This window comes from Channa argus, chromosome 21 (genome assembly GCF_033026475.1).
Source record: "Channa argus isolate prfri chromosome 21, Channa argus male v1.0, whole genome shotgun sequence".
NCBI lineage: Eukaryota > Metazoa > Chordata > Actinopteri > Anabantiformes > Channidae > Channa > Channa argus.
The window spans coordinates 11,033,364-11,055,631 of NC_090217.1; the positions used below are offsets into that span (position 1 = coordinate 11,033,364).

The window sequence follows — 22,268 nt, forward strand, 5'->3', positions numbered from 1 at the left end:
CTCGCTGCCAGACGTGCGCAGCGCTTCGCTCTGATGTGCGTCATTCTCCGTGTCTCTCTCTCTCTCTCTCTCTGTCCAGCGATCATGCACTTCAAGGCTACATTCATTTAGGTGATTCAGGAGCAGAAACGGCACAGAGTTGTGTTTTGTCGGTTGCAGTCAGCCCGGATGCCTCCAAAGTCGTGATTACATTTTGACAAACGGAATAATCGAACCCGACCTCGGACCAAGTTGTTGCCTCTGAGAGGTGAGTGTGTTTAGACTCAGAAGTATTGGTCTTGTCTCTAAATTGCAGCCTTGCTGTTTAATTGCATAGAGTTGTGTGTATTTGTTAGGATTTGTAATAGATTTGTGATGATGTATAAACTACACGTCAACTGTAGAGAGGCCTGTTTGCCTTTCTTTTAAAAAAAATAATCCTGCATCAATAAAGGGTAAGAATAATTTGGCTCCGCATTAATGAGAAAAGTTAGCTGTATAAGGCTCTGTTGCCCTTTCCCTGAAGGAGGCGAGAGAATAAGTGAATGTGTGGTTGAATCGGGGGGTTTAACTTGGAAAGTGTGTGCGCGTAAAGACGCACTAAATGGAGGGTTGCATTTTGGTCTCCAGATGTGTGGACTCAGCTGTTGCTTGTCACTCAGGTGGTCTCTGTCCCCGTTTTTCTCTTTTCTTCCCTCTTTTTACAGCTCACTCGGTTTCTTTGATACTGTTCAGAATCACATCACTGTTGACAGACCACAGCCCACATCCACAGAAAAATTACAAAGTGAAGCCACATCACTTCAGCCACATAGAACAATTGACCAAGGGAAGCTTTTTGTCCCAGTTTTGAATCTACTTATGACACAGGTCTAAAAACTTCAGTGTTAATTTATTCTCTTTCAGCTCTGTCAAACTGGTTCATGTTTTTTTTTCTTCGCCATTCTGCACATATTGTTCTTTTATAGTCTTATCCTTTGCACCAAATTTCTTGCATTAATTAAAATATTTGAACAGCAATAGCAGTCCTGGCTGTTAAGGATGGACCTTTTCTTGCAGTGCGATCGGCAGTGAAGCCAGTGGGGGCACCTAGTGGTGAGAGAGATTTGTGAAGGTGCTGCAGTGAGAGCAGCAGGCTTTTGGAGCTCCTTGTGTGTCTATGTTAAGGCTATACTGTGGAGGGTTTTCTAATTTCCAAGCTCTACTAAAGGCTTTGATTTCAAACATTTCTTTATTCTGATTTAAGATAGCTGCATTCACAAGCTTTATAGGTTACTGGAGATATTTTGAAGTGCAGTTTTTTTCCACCTTATACGTGCTCTCTGCCTTGTGGAGTTTTCCTGCAGACTTGCAGTCACTGGACAGGAAACTAACTGCTCTGTAGTTAACTGATCCAGGATCAGAACAGCTGAGGATCAGGTGACTGAGGTGTATTCCCGCTTTGTGGGAGGTGAGTCAGCCAGACTATGCTACACTTTGCTGGGGGTGTACACTCTGTAATGCTAAGCCTTTGTTAATGAGTATGTATCTGTGTGTGTGTGTGTGTGTATTTCCTTGCCTGTGTGTGGTACTGGGTTCTCCTGGATCTGCATGTCTGTTACTTTGTGTGTGTGTGTGTGAGAGCGAGAGAGAGAGAGGGGATAGGTGTTTGGGCTTAAGGGTTAAGCTGCTGTTAATTGGTCAGCCATTTGGACCACATGGGAGAGTCAAGTCAGGCAATAGCTGAAATGATTGGTATGTTTGGCTCGACCACTGACCACCACTGGACATACCAATGGTTCTGTGCATTTAATGGAGGCTAAGCTCTCTGTGCCTCTTATGCTATCATCCATGGTGGTTGCAGCTGCAGCAGTAGAATGAGTATAGGTCCACGTTCTGGCTTTTTAACGACCATATGCTAAACACGAAGCTACAGCCAGCAGTTGAGTGGTTTATCTTTAGTACTGCACATCGGTTTAACTGTGCTCAACTGCAGTAAAGTTCACAAGCATTTTATATCTTGCTGATTTTGTCATAAGCCTTGAGACTTGCCGTCACAGCGACCACCCTGTTCGCAAGCCCAGCCAATACAGTAACCAACCACAAAGTTTAACATTTTGTTTTTGCACAAACAAACACATAAGGTATAACTTGACATAAAGTGAGCTTTACATGTGCCAGTAGGAGGATTTTGATCATTGTGCATAGAAACAGGCTGTTTCCAGTGTTTGTCACACGGCAATCTGCAGCTAGCAGTAGCTTTATATTTGACTTTGTATTATTTCTTATCTAATAAAATTAGTTCTATTCTTGTTTTTGTGCCAATGTTGTGCTATATGTCAAGGTAGCTGCTGTCTGCATCTTTGTGTTTAATGGACAAATATAAAAGTAATTACTATTCTCACTATAATTGTCCATAATGGAGCAAATAAAAGTATTTCCCAAACGTCTAAACAATTACAGGCCCAGTTTGATTGAAGGGTTTAGCTAGGAATGCAATAATAAAAGCAGGATACAAAGGTTGATTTTGTTTAAACTTCAAATTCAGAAGAGGAGGAAAATGTTGTAGCAGAGGAAGTAGATCACGGGGAGATGACCTTTCACTGGACGTGTAGTGCTAAGTGTCGCTTTGGCAGCAGAAGTGTAAAGATTATGAATGCACCCTTGACTGATTGGTTTGATACCTTTTTAAGGGCTTGCTGACTTTATGGATGCAGGTTTTAAATCGACAGGCTCATTTCTCAAAAGTGTACCTTCAGATTAAAAGCATGAGGCTTCATCCTACAGTACTTGGCTTTCTCTCATGCAATGCTGAGAAAGATTCTCATTCTCCAGTGAAGTTTAAGTGCCAGAGAGGAAATCCAGCCTGGAGATTGTTTTGATATTGTTGGACACTCTCCTGGAAAAACCTTTTGCTCAGCGACCAAGTGTGTTCTGGATTTAGAGTCATTGGCACCCAGACTTAAACACCTCATCTGATCACAGTGGTAAAACTCGAAGAGCTCGAGATGTGCTGGTTTTCACTTTTTTGTTGTTGTTGTTTGAAACTAGAGAGATTTATGAAAAATTTTGCAGGCAATGAAAACCATTGGTTAGCTTTGTCGTCCCCATCAATATTCAATATAGTGTTTTAGAGCAGTTTCTGACAGTTTCACTGCATGCTGTTATTGTTCTAAACTAGGGTGTATACTTTTAGGATGGTTTACCTTAGGCTGATTTCGGTTCATTGGGGTCAAGCAGCATTCACTCTTTCCTGTGTCCCAATGTTTGAGTTGGAACACAGATTGACATCAGATGAAATAAACAAAACCAATAGGAAACATAAACATAAATATAAAAAGTGTGTGTGTGTTTGTGTAGCTATGTGTGTCAGACCTTCATCTATTAGTAAGTCAACACTGTTCTGTTTGTGCGCCCTAATAACTCGGACCATCACACAGGCAAGTTTGTGCTGCCATACTGGAATTAATGGAGTGTGGGTTTGTGTAAATCATTCAAATCTTCTGAAAACACACCCTCACACATATGCTTGCCAAGCAGCTTTCCCCCGTAGTTGGAACCGAATTATTTTATTATTAGAAGAACCAAAATAAATCTCAAGCTAAGAATCTTAATTTTACATAGGTACCGCACAGGATTAAGAGTGGTCAGCAGTATTAACCTCTGCAAAAAGTGCTAAACTCAACCATTAATCCTGTAGCTCATCTAATAAGAACAAAATGCCCAACATTAAATGGAAAACAGTCAATGTGAGAAATTGCTGTTTTCAGCTCTGTTTTATTTTTCACGTTGAATGGAAATTTTGCACTGTACATGTTCCTTACAGTGGTCATGAAACACTGCTAAGCTGATATGCTGAGGGAGGTGATGAGTGCGGTGTGTAAATGTGTGTGCATGTTGGTGTGTGTACGAGGAGGCGGCAGTCCTTGATCTACGAACACTAGTCGTGATCCTTGTATTCACTGAGTGGTTTCAGACCAAACCCTGCAGGTCGCATTGGCTCCACAAGCCTGATATTATGGTCAGCTTGTGGGGAGGAAACATAATCTAGGGCTTAGAGGAACATCAGACGCTGAGTAATGGACTCAGAGTGGGGAGCTGCTCTCGTTTCTATGTTAAAACTTGCAGCTGAGCTAAAATAAAGTTGCCCGCAGCACTTGCAAAGCGCTGCAAAACTCAACTGTTGTTGGGAGTTCCTGACTCGTGCCTGCGAGTGAGAGTCGATTTGGCACCAACTTAATTACCTATATACACAGCTCTATTTGATGATGATTAAAGCCACTCACACACACAGATTCACACACCTGCCCAGACACTGCCAGTCGCCAGCCACAGTTGTTATGGAGACATTAAAGGTGATGATTATTAGATGATAATGATTAAAAAGCTTTAAAGCTCAAGTAAAGGTAAACAGTACAGATGTATAGGAAGACAAGACCGTTGCACAACAACCACGTAATTATTCCCAGTTAAATGACCACCCTGAGGGAGAACACAAATGATAGCTTTCCTTTTTGTTTTTGATTGGGAAAAACATAAAAGGTCTCCAGAAGGGATTCTGGTTTGTTTTGAAGTCCGATTTTTGGTGATCTTGTTTCACAGTTGTTGTTCTTTGGTGGTTTCATGTTTTGACTTTATTTAAAGGAGGATCCCTTCTGAATCTATTCGTTAATGGTAAATCACCAGAACACATGAGAAGAGTTGCCATGTTGGAAATACATATTTCACTAGTGAAGGAGATATTGTCACAGAAATTGCTCAAACTAGTTGCATTTAACCAACTTTACAATAATGATCATTGTTGACTAACATGGGAAGATCTTTTGTATGTGTTCAGAGGATCATTGTTTGGCTGTGTGCATCCAACTTGACTTAGCTCCTGGCTTTTCCCTCTAAATTGGTCTCATGTGTTCTCCTGTGTTGGACACTGTGCTCCTGAGGCTAACACGAAGCCCTGCGCTGAATGTCTCAACTTAAACCCAATCAGAGACAGTCTGCTCCTTTTGCTTTCTTATTCTCCCTCACTCCCTTCTTGTTTTTAATCATTTTAACTCTCAGTATCTCTTTCAATATGCACGAGGCCTTATGCCAGAGAATGTTGTAGTGAATCTATATCTTTGTTTTTTTTCAATGGAATAATCATTGTCAAACTGCTATATAAATAAATACACAAATAAACAGAAGAAGATGATGTAGACCTTTGCGATAAATGTATGCTGCACAATTTTAGGAAGAAATGTCTTTGAGGAAATATAAACCTTTTAGCTGTTGGGTGGTCATTTGCCGCTGCAGAGGTCTTTGGGGATGTTCCCTATCTGCAACTGTATCTCAATGTAGCCTCACACCATCCCAGAGGAATACCAGCCTTTTAATTCATCCAGAGGGGAAATGGCTCCAGCCAATCTGATGCCACCCAGAGTCAGGAAGTGGCTTGTATAAATGAGAGTGGGTTAAAAAAAAGTACAGCATATTTATCAAAGTAACCAAAAAGACAGAAATGGGTCAACTCCATGGAGAAGTTTGCGTTTTCTAGCTCCGTTTGCAGTTTATTCGCCCTTCAACTTAACTGTTTTCATGCATTCACACTGCTCTCGCCCACAACAAGAGTGATTAATAACCGTAGTGGTGCATTTTGCAGGTTTAAATTATATTTGCGCATGTACAAACCCTGCCGGAAATTTCACGAAGGCAACGCAAACTGAAAACGTATTAATGTTGTCATGTTAACGAGAGAGTTTTTTTCACATAACTTCTTTGTTCCTAAACAAGTCTCCCGCCGCTTTGATGCTCTGTGCCTATAACTAAGCAGCAAAATATCCTCCAGGTAGGACAAGCTTACCATGGAGGGAAGGATGTAGAAGATATGCACCCGTAGTAGTTAGCTGATGAAAGCTTGGGGCTTTCCAAGTGCTCGTCACCAAAACAATACAAACAGTGATTTGACGGTTTGAGCGCTATGAGATCCATACGTTTTTTTTTGTTTGTTTGTTTGCTCCTGTGAAAGGGGACCTTTAATTGCCACTTGCATTAATGAGGTAGTAAATAAATGCCTTTTGTGTTTACACTAAAGACTGCGAAAACCAGACCGTAAACGGGGGCCTAAGGTGTTCATTATCTCTAGCCAGCCACTCATGAAATCCGAGGTATGTATGTTTCTGTACATGTATGCATCCATGCACATTTGCTTGTTTTATTTATATGATACACACATGTCGTGTCTGTGTGTGTTCCCTTCAGTGAAGACCCTCAGGAATCTTCCTAAGGGGCTTTTAGGCATTTAATTGCAGATGGACAGCTTATATATTCGAGTAATATGTCCAGTTAAGCCCTTGGGAGCAGCTTCTGAGCACATCATTACAACCCTCCTCCAGCTTTGCTCGGAACTTTGCTGAAACCCTATCGTTTGTTTCAGAGGGTATGTTGTATATCCTTTTATACTACTTCCTCCCCGATTTGTCCCCCATCTGTTGCAGATTAGTCGTCAGTGTGTTTAGAGAGCTGAGCCTGTCGCCGAGCTGGACCGATAATAAACGCAGAAGGTTTTGGTCAGAACTGTCAGGTAGGTCTGAATTAACTAAGACGCCAAATGAGGATATGAGAATAACAAGACAAGGAGAAGGGGAGACTGCAAGTAAGACATCCTCTGCTACTCAGGGGTCAGTGTGGAATGCGAACAGCGGCTGCCTGGCCAAATTCAACCACAGTCCCTGGGAGAGGGACATCCAGTCACACTACTTTTCTTATGATAGCAGGTTTATTTGAGCACAGACGTCAAAGCAACTTTCATACAACATGTAGCCTCGAAATCTGTCACCTCTATGGCATCTAAACCTACCACCAAAATCATACCTTTCCTTTTGCTGAGCTCAGCTGATAATCACTCAGCTGGCTTGTTATCTCTTTTCAAAAACTCTCTCTCATTGCTGGCTCAGTAACGCAGCTAAACACAAAGCACCTTGGGAACATGCTGTGCAACCAACGGCTGTGTGGTTTACCCACCAACTTGGAAATACACACACACACACACACACACACACACACACACACACACACACACACACACACACACACACACACACACACACACACACACACACACACACACACACTTGAGTACTGTGCCAGCCAATGTAGGGCAACCTGCAGCCCAAATTTGACAGACACTTGGTCAAATACTCTGTTCCCAGCACTTGATTTGTTTCCAAAATCTAAATTATGGGAAAGTGAGGCTGTTGCTTGTGTAATGCATAACCGGTTTATGTGTTTGTTTTTATGTATAAATGTGTGTTTGTCTGTTCTGCTTGACTGATGTGCCATCCCTCCAGGATCCTGTCATTAAGCCTTGTATACACAACCCCAATCCGCAGCCTACATCTATATCCTATACAAAACTAAAGGGGAGGGGAGGTTCATTCACACACACAATCACGCATACCCACACAAACATCTTTTCCAAATTAAATGTGATGCAATGTTCCCCCTAGTCTTGCATGATATGTCATCACATTTTGCATTTTTTTATATTTGCCTCTTCCTTTTTTAAAATGTATTTAGTTCAGCGCTTACATATATACCTTGATCTGTTGCTTTTGGCTCAAATGCTCTGTAAATCAATCAGATGCATACCTAGATTGATGGTGGGACTTTACGTAATGGCAGTATCCTAGTTGCATCATTCTTAGATCAGTGAAAGCATTTTGGATGCCAATTAAAATATACAAGTTTATTTGTACCAGGCAAAGAGTGTGTCACTGTTATTTAGGAGTAACAAGAGAAACTGGTTTCTTATGTTTTATAGTTATCTGACAGCCTTAGATGTGTAACTCAGTACGTCTTTTTTCATAAAAGAACAGCTGGAATATTAAACCATTTATATTTTATTCAAATTATTTCACTTTCTAGGTCTTACATCAGTCTCCTCATCATGAATCTTGTGCTTTCTCTATAATCTAATTGAAGTGATTTTAAACTCTTTTGCTTGTGCGCCTCTGTTCCAGTTATAAATACCTGCCTGTTATTTCACTTCTCCAGAGGATACTTTTGACCCACACTTTTTGTAATAGGCAATTCGATCGCCAAAGCCTTTGCTTTTATTAAGACACTTGAAACACATACACACTGCACTGGTTACAGTGACCTCTGGCTTTTATTAAACAAGGAATGCATCACTTAACAACATCAAATTACTATTTAATGGGGCGCAAAAGTCTCTTTTATCTCCTGTCTCTTTTATACACACAGCACTATAATGATAATGGGCTTCTATAGTTTTCAAACAGGTATTATCTATGGGTGTTTCTGTGGTTTTTCTAACATTAAATCCCAATTTCTCATAAAACTGATGGGCATGTTTGAAAATTCTGTCTTATTTCATGCAAACTGCTGTTGTAAAGTATTGTCACACTTGGCTAAGTTTAGAGTAATTCAGCTGAATGTAGCAGCCTATTTAAGCTCCAGTTGACTGCAAGCTTTTGTTGCCTGGCAAAATATAACAAAAAAATAAATAAATAAGAATTCATTTCACCAACCCCTCAATGTGCTGGACGAAAATACATATAACCACAGTAGGAAGAACATTGTGTACACTGCTCCCAAGCTGTATTGTTTATTATTAACAGCGCGAGTCTGAGGATGTCAGTAGAGGAGTGTGTGACTTGTCACATGTTGCAGTATTAAAAATAAATCTGGAGCCCAGCCTGCTGCTTGAATGTAGCATAAGTTAAGAACATTAATTTATTACTTGAGACCTTTTTATACCATAATTTCAAAATGCAGAGTAATATATTTCATCATCCATCATCTGTCATATTTTACCACAAACGATATCTAACCTCTGTGTTCTGATGGAACTGTTTGTATCCATGGTAAAACATTTTACCCTACAGGGACATCTATGCATGCAGTCAGTTTCAAGTAATGACATGTATTAAGCAGTTTAAATGAAGTCAGCTCTGCCAAATCATGAAATATAATGATTATAATGAATAACATACCTGTTGACATGTAGGGGAGAAGCCTTTATACTGTTTTCGACAAGCCCGTTTAGCCCTGAAACAGCATAATTCATCAACCGACACCAATCAGCCTCTGAGTAGTGAAGGGATTTACAGAAAATCCACTTGAATGTCAGAATAATTGGCTACATATGCAGGGATATAGACAGAATTGAGAGCACAATAAAGACTGACAGGATACACATGTAAGGCTGAACAGTAGCTGCATTGAAAGAGCATATTTTTAACTATTTTTCTTGCAATTATTTATTCAGAAAAACACACCTACCATTATGGAAGAGAATGAGTGTGAACCACAAATGTTTGTACAAACTTTTGTGGTACACCACCTAGTAGATGTTTCAATGGAAAATGGCTATTTGGATCAGCTGGTGGTGCTAAAAAAGGAGAAATCATCACAAAGCTTCCTCTGGGTACCTTAAGTGTCTATAGAAATCTATCCAATAGCTGTTGAGAAATTTTATCCTGGCCAAAGGGATGACCACCCAACTTTGCTATTCCCAAAAAGTTTGCTTCCCAATCCCTACCGTAGCTCTTTTCCAAGTAACTTGACAACTTCCTGAATTTTACAGCACATTTATTGCTGCTCCTATTGTCCCAGAGCCGTGTAGGTAACACCCTGCAGTGGTTAACAAATTTCAGCAGAGGGTTTTACGAGTAGAGACCTTGATCACACTCTGGCGAGACCGCAGCACTTCCACTCACAGACCTGATATGCAGCAGCAAGTTGAGCTGGCGGGCCTTGTTAGCGAAGGCCAAAAATTCATTTCCAGGTGTGAAGGACTGCTGAGGGGTGTCTGTCAGCATGAATGGGGCTGAACAAGGCTGAATTCTGGAATCACAATGAATGCGAATTGAGACGTGGATCTGAGGTGTTTTTGTGAATTGGATATGTGTGTAAGCTGGTTTGTTTGCATATGGTGTATGGCATCTGTGCATATGGCCGGTGTACTGTAAGCTGGACATTGCTAAAGGGCAGGTTTCATTAGAAAATCAAGTTTCACTTGAAGTTCCCCCATAGTGTTACATTTGTCTGGGCTTGTCAGCTATGGTTCACCAGTGTTATTTGTTGTGTTAGGAGCTTTTTCAGTATTTTTCTAGTAGCTATCACTCTTTTTCATCACTGAGCAGAACATAGCTGAACGACTTGCTAAGGCGGCAGTACGCTTCAAATGAAGTGCTTGGCAGATTGTCAACACACACACACACACACACACACACACACACACACACACACACACACACACACACACATGCACTTTAGAGGTCAGAACTGAGGGCTCTGCATGCAACACGTTCCGTGACCTTCGGGAAACTGAGAAGTGACGGATGCAGCCACCACATGCAGTGATTGGCCTGGTGTTTTTCCATTATTTGTGCTACCTCCTCTGCCATTTTATACATTTTATATATATATATATATATATATATATATATATATTTTTTTTTTTAGGCGACTTACAGCATGTTGTTATTTGCTTGACTTCTTCAATAGCACTATATAATCATGGATTAGGACTGAAAGTTACCCTTAAATATAATAACTTATTTTCACAGAATCATCTCTCGTCTTCAGAGTCTCTGTTGATTTTAAACCTGTGCCTATTTGCACAATCTTGTACATTTCACCTTGCATTTGCACTTTATGCTACTTTAACTTAAGGAATTGTCTTCACGCTCAGTTTGAGTTTGCCTTTTTATGACAAACTGTCCTGCAGCATGTTGGGACAAGTCACTGTCCTTGTTGATTTCTGTTTTGAACAACCACAGGGGTGTCTCTCATGATATTTGCATTCTGAGAGATCAGTTAAGCCCCTTCTTGCCTTCTGGGGATGACAAGCAGTGCTGGTGTTACAGTCTAGGTGTGAAGGACTGATGTTAATGAAAAAGAAGCACAGCCTTGCTGGAAAAGAGCCTGTCTGTTCAGCATGATAAAGGTTAAAATAAGGACACATTACCAGTCGAGTTCTGTTCCAATAGATAGGTGAAATGTCCTGCCAGAAGGAGTGGGTAAGTGTGCCGGGTGCGTTTAAGAGAATATGTGTGTGCACTGAGCGTGTAGTCTAGACTTGGTCTTGGATTTCAAGTACAGAAAATGCCACTAGATCTTGTCTGAACCTTGTCCAAAGCTTTTGCCAAGGAAAGAAATTTGCTTTGATCAAAAGATTTCTGTACAAATTGTTGCTGACTTCAGTGTGTTTTAGGGTTATTTTGGGCCACTAACAATACTAAATGTCAGCCTTAACTTTTAGGGAAGAATTCAGAACAAGAGGTGGCTTTTAAATTTGTATTCTGAATAACTAATTTTCATTTAAAGTCTTGTCAAGCTGCTCGTGAAAAAGAGATATGAGGTTAAATAACACCAGGCTCCTGCCAGTTGCCAAAACTGAAAATATCACATGTGAAGTCGTGTTGTTGAGGATTGTATTTGTGTACCATTGGTTTGTAGTTGTAAGCTCTGGGGTCAAAAGTCACTGCATAAACCCTCCATTAGTTAGTTTCTGCTCATCACCCTCAGACATGTGAATAAGACCAGGGCTTCATCCATTTAGCACGTATCCATTCGCTTTGCGCAGGGCTGATACACGATTTCTTTGCCCTATAAAAGCTAAGATCCATTAAAAACCCTGTTTATATTGTGGAGGGAGGAATCTACGCAATAATCACATTGTGTTTGATGTTGTGTACAGGGCAACATTGTCTTTCTTTGTGTGTTTTGTGTCAGAAAGTTCTGGTTTTCGTAAAACTCAAACAGCCCTCTCCATTATGTTCTTTGGCTTAAAAGGCTATACAAATGACACCTACGACTTGAACAATAGCACTCACTTATACGGAATTTCAGAAGTTTTGTGCTCTGTTGCACCCTTTCCTCTTCTCTGAGTGGAAGCAGAGGAGACAGCAAGGTCAACTGTCCTCTTGTGTTTTCTAAAGAACCATGGGTCCCTGGCCACAAGCCCAGGCCCAGTTTGAATGCTTGATATCTGCCTATTGTCTGGGATACAGCCACTCATCCTCAGACCTGTCCTCTATTGATGCCAGAGCATTCCATGCCCACTCATTGTGTGTTTTTGTTATCTGAATTAAGTACTCGTCTGTCACAAAAATAGATGTTTTTCCATTACTACCCTTCTGCCTGGAATACGATTTCCAGAGCTTTAGAAATCCATCTCGAGATAAATATCTCAGGAAACCTAATGCACATCTTTCTGAGGGTTAAACACACTGTGGCTTTTGCAGATCAGCAGCGAGACCCCTGGTAGATTTGAGAGCTTTTCTGAAAGGTTTATCCTATGACTGGACTGCCAAGCTCTTTTCTCTCAATTTCAAATATGCATCACCATGCCAGGAAAGAAGGCCGTGTTGGCAAAGCGCATAACACAGTCCTATCTGTATGCACACAGAGACCCCCTCGCTCTATTTCCCCCTTCTAAGCAAGCTTGCTAACAGAGTCATTTCATTTGTAACAGGTAATTTGGCATGTGACAAACAGCTCTGTTGCCCTTTCTGCAAGACACTTTGTTGGGTTGTCAGGGGAGAGGGCGTCTTTGTCTGGTGGACAATTAAGTAAACTCATTACTCATTTAAGACTGTTTAAAATTAAGCCATTTCTGCTTTTCAGCCTTTCACAATGACGGATGGTGCGGAGCTTGTATGAATAAATCACATCAAACTTCCCCAGGGCAGAATTTCAAGTAAATTTCTTGTAACTTATCCTTTTTTGTATGCTGATTGTTCTTCTGCACTACATATATATATATATATATATATATATATATATATATATATATATATATATATATATATATATATATATTAATTATATATATATATATATATATATATATATTTTTTTTTTCCAGACTCTGAGCATCACTTTTCATATTTTAAAGTTAATAATGCAGGTGTCAGCATTTTCACATTGTAAATATCATACTTCTAGTTCCACCAGATTGTCAGGAGTTTCCTGAAGTGAAGTGCTGTTTGAAAGCCACGTCACCTTAATGGGATGAAGTCATGGTTGAATTAATAAACAGGCTTAGTGTAAATTGTTATTATCTTAAAGTTAGAAAGTTCAAAGGAAGTCCCTTCCTTATAATCTGTCCATAGCTGTATATGAGGAATTACTGTAGGACAGGGGAGACCTCATGTCTCACTCATTCACTTATATAATAAAAAAATCCTTAGCTGCTTGTAAATTATTCCCAAGCACAAAGAGAATCCAGTTTGTCCAGTGGTAGTATGTTGGCACACAAGAACTAAATATGCTTACATAAAAAATGGATCACATGACTATATTATGAATGTGACAATAATAAAGCAAATAAAATGATATGTATCAGACGACCTTGCAAACTTTGTGTTAAGATGGAGTGGATCATAATTATAAGTTAAAATCACTTGTGTGGCAAAAGTTTTAAGTAAGACGGAGAAAGAATAAGAGAAATAGTAAAGTGTGAGGGTATAATGGACCTGTCATCTGGTTCTCAGAAATCCTGCGGCCACATTTGGGGCGGAGGGCCTGGGTGTCAGTCTGGTGGAGGAAGGGTTGAGATAGAGATGGGGAGGGGGTGTTGACTCTGAAGTGTGTGTGATTTAAATGCAGTGGCAGGCGATTTGCTCTGGAGGGGAGGAATGAGGGAGGGGCCGACGATGAGGCTAGGCTGCCACACACTCACACATCCACTCACTCCCACACACCGACAGTGATCTGAAACACTCCAGATAGAGACATCACCTTTCTTTCTCTTTGGAATTCCAAAATTTTGTGTCCCTAAATGAGTTGACTCTTCTGTGGTGGTGTGAGAGTTGCATCCCCTCCCTTCGTCACATCTGATTTTTAAAAAAAAGCTGTTAGACTTTGGGGGAATTCCTTCTGATTGAGACTGAGATCTGGACCTGATTAGACCCTGGGTCTGTTGAGCTCGATGCTGCAGACATGTAGAGCATAGAGCTGGAGCTCTGTGTGACTGGGGGATTGTGGACGTGAATGAGAGCCTTCTGTGGAAGTGGAAAAAGAGATGTTTTTCCTTGAGGTAAGAGGGAAAGTAGATGAGTATACCTGCTGAAACTTGTAAATGCAGAAGAATTTGGTGGAATAAAGAGTGCGTTTGCAGCTCTAATATGGAAAATGTTTGGAAAAAGTTCCCCCATTACATAGATTTGTTGAAGACCGAGCATGCACTGGATTGTGTTCACTGGATTTGCTTAGTTAAAAGTGTTGAAAACAAGCTGAAGAGAATGAATGGCCAAGCTTAGCTCCAGATTAAAGTGCAGAGTGTCAGAGAGTTGATCCTTCATGTGTGTGTGTTGCTCTGTATCTGATATCTGTATGTCTAGTCCTTTTTGTAGGAAGGAGGAGATTGTGTGCAGGTGGTCTCACTCCAGCTGTGTTAAGTCTCCTGTGTACCCTCTGACACCCACTTGGTCTTAAAATAACACTTTTCATGAGCCAAAGAGCAATGACCTCGGCCTTTGAACCTCATCATTTAATGGTTTTTCTTCTTTTTCAAAGTAAGGTCCATGACATTTCTTTTTATATATTTTTTTTTGTTCTAACAAGTACTCAATGTACTCAATAGATGTAAATCATTCCTGCAGGTAACACCTGTTTAACACTGTTAAAAGATGCAATATAATACACTTGTTCACCTAAATTGTGTTCATTTAAAAATAACATTTGATTAAACAGATTCTTCAGTGAGAGAGTATCTTTACAAGTGTTGGTTAAGGGGTGGGGTGGGGGGGGCTTACACAGTTCACCGTTGGCTGACTACATCTGGCCTGTGTTTGCACAGACCCAATGTTGTGACTCTTTAAATGCCTTTTTCAAACAAGTTTCCCTTTTTAACCCCCTCTGTGTCTTAACCTGTCACGTCTCCACTGCAGCTGAAATTCAGAGGAGGAATAGTCGGACATTCTGTTTTTGTTTTTGACAAAGACAGCCATTGTGTTACTGCCAAGAGGTGACATGGTGAAATGTGAGTTGCTGTGTATGTTGGCTCAGGAATCTGCAGTCACCTCTTGCTACCAAGAGGTACTGGGATGAGAGGCAGGAGAGGAAAAGCAGAAATTGTTCTGACAGTTCATTAATCTTTTTAGTCATTTTCAAGCAAAAATGCCAAACATTTGCTGCTCTCAGCATCTGCAAAAGCAGGATTTGCTGCTTTATTTTGTCTTAATGATAGAATTAAATGTATTTGTGAATTTCGTGCAAATACATTGATTAGTTGGGGGAAAAAAAGACGATGATAACTTTCTGCTTTCATTGATATTTTACGGATATTCTTTTCCAAAATTGTTTACTTGAATTGTCCACATCACATATTGCTACCATATCGCTACCACAGACAGTCTCATCATTGCTATTATTGGAAATGTTGGCATTGATTTTGCTTGGGTAGATCATATCAGCATTAGCATGGTCAGCTGAAACAGAACTAATGCCCCTTTAGTCCTAGTCTCTAAGCTGCACAAATTCGTACAACCATTGCTCATGATATAATTGCACAAAACAGTCTTAGGAGAAAAAGGATTTCATCTAATTGCACCACTTACTGGTCTTAACTAGCTTAGGTGAGATAAAGCAAAAGAGGCTTGAGTGATAATATTATCTGTCCTACCATAAATCTGATAGATTAGACACTGAAGAACAAAGCATCACTCAAATAGCCCTTTGTCCTGTGATAAGAGCTGTTAACAGCACTCCTAATCTGCAAATCCAGTGTTTAGAGGCTCCAAGCTTTATTCAACTGTATGTTAACAAGAATGCTAATATTTCCACCTTCTTGTTACTGGGGTTTGAGGTGTGGGAAGTCCTGAGGGTGAATGAAGAACTTGACTTTTTGATCAGGATGGGACAGAACACAGTCTCCGGACAGTGTTTGCATTGTGATTTGCAGCTGACTTAGAAGGTGGGGGTAAAAAAAGTGATAAATATATATATTTACTTTGTGTACGTATTTCTTGTGAGAATGTGACGCGTAAATACATAAAACAACAATCTGTACTATTACTTGAAAACCTTGCTGTGAATGTGTGACTACTCGTTATTCATTGATAATGGGAATAACTGTTTATTTAGTAGCTTTTCATTCAAAAGCAGACAAATGCCTGAACGCTCAGTAAACAGGGCACATCACTTTGGACGCTACTAAAGCCAGTTTTATGTTTAAAGTAACTGGCCATCACTTGGCACAAGCACTGAAGGAAGCAACTGAATACTCGACAGTTCAACAAGTCCTCCAACTTTTGGTGCTGTAACTGGCAGCCATTGTGACCTTAATGCCCCTGATGGTGCTGTTTTTGTGTAAAAGATCTAATCTACATAGAGTTTGAAAGGGCCTGTGTGAAGTTACGGTCTGTTTTTACCCAAACAAGATCCATTCTGGTACAGATTTGCATGTCAAAGAGGCACAGCAGAGTAGGGCAGATCACCGTGGATTTTCAGCACCTTCAGACCAAAGCACTGTTGCTATCAGGATGAGAGGGCTCAGAAGAACGTGGACGCTTTGATAAGAGAGCTACTGCTGAAGGCGGGGAGGACACTATGACAAGAATGATTAATTCCTCTTCATGTAACTATTTTTACAAGCTGATAACAGATGGATCAACAAGGAAAAAAGTATGACTTGCTGCTGACAGTAAATTCAGGCTGAGTGGATGCACATTTGACTCCACTTTGAGTTTTGGTGTGGTGTATTTTGTGTTTTCTTGTTCAGCATTTACGCATTGTTTTCCTGCGCATATTGTTTAATGGCTACGCCAATTTACATGTTTCGCACTCTTCGCTACTTTGTAGTACAGAGGATATCATCTGGAGATATCGGTTAAATTATGTTTAATGCCTAAATATTACTTTGGTTTTATCTTCATGTGTCTTGCATGTGTGGTTATTGAATGCGTTGTAACTACAGCATGCTGATAAAGTATATATATACAATTTCCATTGTATATCATTTTAAGTTTGCCCCGATTGATGTTGGAGTATTTTGGGCACTTTATCAAACTCGATTTTGTAATGGATAAACAAAGGAAGTATGACATACTATACTAATGGGATGGAAACTATTATACTGTTTAATCTTGAGTGTAACTCAAGAGTTTGGATTTGTGATGATGGACAAAAAAAAAAAACTGTTAAAAGAAACCCGTCATGGAACTTACGTTGAAAAAGAAGTAAATCCATTAAATGATAGGGTTCAAAGGTCATTGCTCTTGGCTCATGAAAAGTGTTATTTTAAGACCAAGTGGGTGTTGGTGTAATGGTGGTTGTTAAGGGAACATCTACTCTGCACCTCTGTTTTTTTTTTCTTTTCTTTTTTCCCTGAGACGATAACAAAAGCTGTAAAACTAAAAGTCACTGCTGGGATAAAACCAATTATCTTGTTGAGAAAGATCACAGATTAAAACTAATTACGAAAATGCGGAGGAATTTACAGTAAGTGCCAAATAAAGTCCTAGATCAGCAGTATCCCAGCCAATCGGTGACAAGAAGTGAGAAACTAAAATCCGGAGCATTAGGTATAATTAAGAAGATGTATGAGGTAAACAGAAGAGGGCTAGGAAGGTAAATCAAAATGAAAGTCAGGGCTCTGTAAATGTGATTCCTAAATCCTCCTTCTTTTTGTTCACAGCGCCCGTGTATAATGAATCTGGAGCGCAGTGAGAGAGGGGAGCGTCCTTCTCCCCGAGGCCCAGACATGGAAGCTTGTGCTGGTGGGAAAATGGGAAAGATATCCGTGGGCTTTCAGAGGAGCTCCACCTCAGATGATGACTCTGGCTGTGCGTTAGAGGAGTACACATGGGTGCCACCAGGACTAAGGCCTGAGCAGGTAGAACTACAATCTGCCTAGTCTGCATTAGTCAGACCACTGTCGGTATTTAGATCATTCAGTGTGCTAAATTGGCGTCAGTCCCACTTGCGACATGCTGCGTTGCTAAGAGTTTGTCTTGGTCCAAGATCTAGCAGCTGGTGCGCGCTACATTTGTCGATTGTTGTCTGTGCAGAGTGTGCCACTTGTTGGCCCAGACAAAAGTCAACATGAGCCGATGCAGCAGTTGGTCCAGTTCTTTGCTGCTGGGTTGGTGTGTCACAGCCTTTTGAACACATTAAAACCTTTTTTTTTTCTTCATACTTGTATCTCTTAGGATACACTATTATTTCCATTTGTATGAATTGGAAACTCACAAGTAGAACCCAGGGTTAAAAGAGGCACATTTAAGTTTGATGTTGCTGAATGGGGTTTAACTTATAAAAGTAAGGCTGTGTGCAGACCTTCTCTTCTGTGTCAGACTAATGGATTAGTGCCGCATGCCTAACATCTGGCAATGGATGTGTATGTAAAATACACGGGTTCAGCTCTTCACGGAGTCAAATGACTGTTTATGGTCTTGCATATGCTTTCATTAAAATTCACACTGACAAACAATTTGGTCCACGTTTTCCCTGTGGGGGACCACTGGCCTAAGCTAGCTTGGACCTTTTCTGTCTCTGGCCCCTGTGTGAGGAGAGATTTCACAGTCTGGTGACAGTGACTGGATGGAGATGGATGTTTGTTCTGCAGGTTCACAAATGAAGAATATACACAGCAGCAGTTATTCTCAAGTGAAATTCGTCCTCTCCGCTTCTGCTCTTTCCACATCTCTTCCCCTTAAGCATATTGATGCTTGGCTGACACTTGTTTGTGTGCACTAAATACTACATAAAACATTGCAATGTGGAATTGTTTAGTCTTTTAAACAAGTGTAAGTCATGAAATTCTACATGTACATAAAACAAGGCCGACACTGGAATAATGCGATGCATTATCATTTTTCTCTATCCTCAGGTCCAGATGTATTTCTGCTGTCTACCAGAGGACAAGGTGCCATACGTCAACAGCCCCGGAGAAAAGCACAGAATCCGACAGCTCCTCTACCAGCTGCCACCACATGACAACGAGGTAGATAATGAGAGAGAGAGTCTGTGAGAGAAAGGGAAATGGTCTTTAGTCCTTTTTTTCCCAAATATTTTTTAGTAGAAATATGCTCTAAAATGTTATTGTGGAGAAGTCAGTTTCTAAAAACAGCTCTGGCAGGAGGGCAGAGATACTCACTTTTTAGTGGAGGTTTTTGGGAAGCTTCTATCCAATCAGAGAATTTCATGGTTTCTGCTTGACTATCATTGACTAATTCTTACAGGGCTGAGCAGAGTATGGTGGAGCAAATCAGATGTTAGAAGAGCATAGCAGAGCAGGACAGGGTTGTTTTCATGCTAGCAGTAATTTAAGTATTCACTTCAACTAGTCAAAAAAAATAGAAAATTTAACCACAAATATTCCAGAAGAAAATAAAACTAATCTGAAGCAGTTTTAAAAGGACTGTATGAAGTCATCATACAGTCCTGTTAAAACTTAGCCTAAACTGAAATTAGGCTAATGAACCTTTCAGACTAAATATCGTCTCTAAATTACTGAGCTAGCTTATTGTCTTGTTAAAACATTTGATAAATTACATTTACTTATGTAATCTAATGTAATAAAATTGGGGCCAAATTTATGGTAGGTTGGTTACTTAGACAGCAGTCAAAAAAGTCTCCTTTTGTTTAATGTAGTCTAAGTAAAAAAATAAAAATTAAAATTAAAAAAATCACAACAAGGTGTTGGAAGAATTTGGGATGTTATTACCGGTGAAAAATATCAGACAATACCAGGCTGTAAATGAACTAAACCCTGCAGCTGAGTAAAGCTTAGCTTTTTCTAGGAAAACTAAAACAATGACCACATTCCCTCAAGCATTTGACAGAAAGATCTGTCCTGTGACAGTAAACCACATGCCAGCCTCTTCTGCAAAATGGCTTTACGGTGCGCAAACCAGCCTCCTTTCACATCTGTGTTAACAGAGATTACATTAGCAGATATAGTGGAGGGGTTATCACCACAGGGGAAGGACAGGGGGGGCTACAGCCAGACAGTGGCCACCTAATGGAAGATACACAATAGGTGCACTCAGCACAAACACACAAACACAAACATAAATGCACACAAACGCAGAGTATTTAACTCGGTGGTTTTATGATGTTTGTCAGCAGACCTGATGGTTGAGGAGGCAAACCGCAGGGGGATTCCTTGCGTAACTGTGGTTAGGAAGGATGAGCGCATTATGTGTGTGCATGAAAGGGACAGACAGTGCATGTGTGTATGAGCGCACACACACACACACCGGCATCATTTACTGTTGTTTAGAGAACAACTGAGCTGGTTGTTAGGATAGTCTTGGTCTTTTATCTGGGGCCTTCATCACCATCTCTAAACACAGAGGAAGGGTTTGTGTATCGCTCACGCCATCCTTTCAATGCAGCCTTGAGGGGAATTAGCTGCAATTAAACCCTTTTACAGCCATATATGGACTGTGTGTCATACACTTCCCTAAAGCTGCATGCAAGAGATGAAAGTAGAGCCATCTGCAGTAATAGCTGGGTGTATTTCATGTGCCATTTTGCTTTCCCCTCGGAACTAGTTTTAGCTATAAATCGATTCTAAATAGCTTTATCTTTTGTTAACTTCTCAGTTGTCTTTTTAAAAAATTGATCATTTCTTTTACCAGGTGCGTTACTGCCACACTCTTACGGAGGAGGAAAAGAGGGAGCTGCAAATGTTCAGTGCCCAGAGGAAAAGAGAAGCACTTGGGAGAGGAACACCCAAGATCCTGCCTCGAGCTTTGCAACACACCCGCTGTGAAAATGTAATTCATGCATATGCACCCACGAACACCACTTTTATGATTTGGTGCTCACATACAGTAGCCACAAGGTAAACTACGAAGCCAGTTGGTGCGTCTTAAGTTACAAGTAACCAACACCCACTGTCCCGTCCCAGCTTTTGTGGCACCTCGAGGCTTTATCCTGATTGGCTAATTCAGTGGTTTTAATCACGGACATAAACCTTCTCATTAGGGTGAGAGAGGAAGCAGGGAAATTGGGAGGCTCATGCTCAGGCCAACTGGAGAAGCAAGTTCCTCCTAAGGAATTCAACCAATTTCCTTCCCCCAATAACAGACTAAGGATTTTATTGTCTAGATTTTTTTAAAACCTGCATTTCCCAAACAAATACTTTATGTGCCAGATAATTTCACATACATTAGTATAATTATATCGAGCCCAATACTAGTTTCAGGGCCATCTCTGGTGAGAGTTGTCAAGTTTCTGTTGAAAGGACAAGGGTTTTTTGAGGTGTATTGTATGTCTGGTATTTGTTATTGGAAATCAGAAACATCTAAACTATGCTTTTATGTCGTGGTTGAAGCTGAGCTATGAAAAAACAACACTAAAAGCAATTATCAAAGCACTTTAGTTTCGGGTGAAAATGTACAGTAGTGTTTTTTAAACATCCCTCTGACTTCCCTGTATTGAACATTTCTCAGTTTCTAGCTGAAAAACTCCTCCAGATGACATCACTAGGAGGAGTTTTTCCTCATTAGGAGTTCAAATGATGTCATCTGATGTCAACATAATCTGAATTGAAGGTTCCTCCAAGTGATGTCATCCGGAGGCATTTTTCAGCTAGAAGTAGAGAGATATTTTAATCTAGGGAAGTTTATGTAAATGTGCAAACTAGAACCTAAGGAGCCAAGTTTAAAATCAGTGCAGTGAACTGTTTCCTATGTTTGAGTTAGTGATGGTATTTTAAACAAAACATTCAGTACCAATCAAGCTGGCCTTGATCATATTTCTCAAAAATGTCCTTTCCATGGAACAAACATAAATATTAGTGTTATGTGGCTTCCGGCAAATTCATCCCCGACCGCGGAGTAAACCACATCCTCTGCCAGGCATCAAGGGAGAGCAGACCAGCCATGTTAGTTCCAGCAGCCAGGCAGATGAAGTCTGTCAACATTCAAAAACAGATGCTAACACACGGATGCAAGGTCACACTTACTGAACTGATAAACACACACACACACACACACACACACAGGACATACATATTCTCACTTGCCCACACAAGCACATACATAGACCGATGCAAACATTCCTCACATGCTGAAGTATTGCAAAAAACATACACATTCACACACACTTTGTCAGACTTTAGTTTCCTGATGCTGTAATTCCCAGAGACACACAACACCCCCGTTTCCAAGGCCCCTGCACCCTGGTAATAATGGTTAACAGCTGGGCATGCTGTCCTAGAGCTATGACCTTAAGGTGTCTCATAGCTCTGCTAGGTTATAAAAAAAGACTTTTGATTGCATGTTCAGACATGTTTTGACAGTCTCTGTGGGGTCATACAGGACCTTAGGACCAAGGTCTGGACAGGA

At 40.4% G+C, this 22,268-nt stretch overlaps 1 protein-coding gene across 7 annotated transcripts in view; it reads left to right on the forward strand.

The window, feature by feature from the left end:
• Positions 1-22,268, forward strand: part of prickle1b (prickle homolog 1b) — a 26,496-nt gene continuing 4,228 nt past the window's right edge. Inside the window, exons 1-5 of one of the 7 annotated variants that reach the window (XM_067490930.1) lie at positions 1-247; positions 6,029-6,101; positions 17,606-17,803; positions 18,800-18,913; positions 20,556-20,693. In XM_067490930.1, coding sequence (XP_067347031.1) covers positions 6,090-6,101; positions 17,606-17,803; positions 18,800-18,913; positions 20,556-20,693 — 462 coding nt within the window. In that variant the 5' untranslated portion in view covers positions 1-247; positions 6,029-6,089. Of the gene's footprint in view, positions 248-6,028; positions 6,102-6,495; positions 6,518-10,875; positions 10,983-13,650; positions 14,006-16,434; positions 16,594-17,605; positions 17,804-18,799; positions 18,914-20,555; positions 20,694-22,268 lie in introns of those variants that run through there. The other 6 variants (XM_067490931.1, XM_067490932.1, XM_067490928.1 and 3 more) reach the window with 6 other exon arrangements.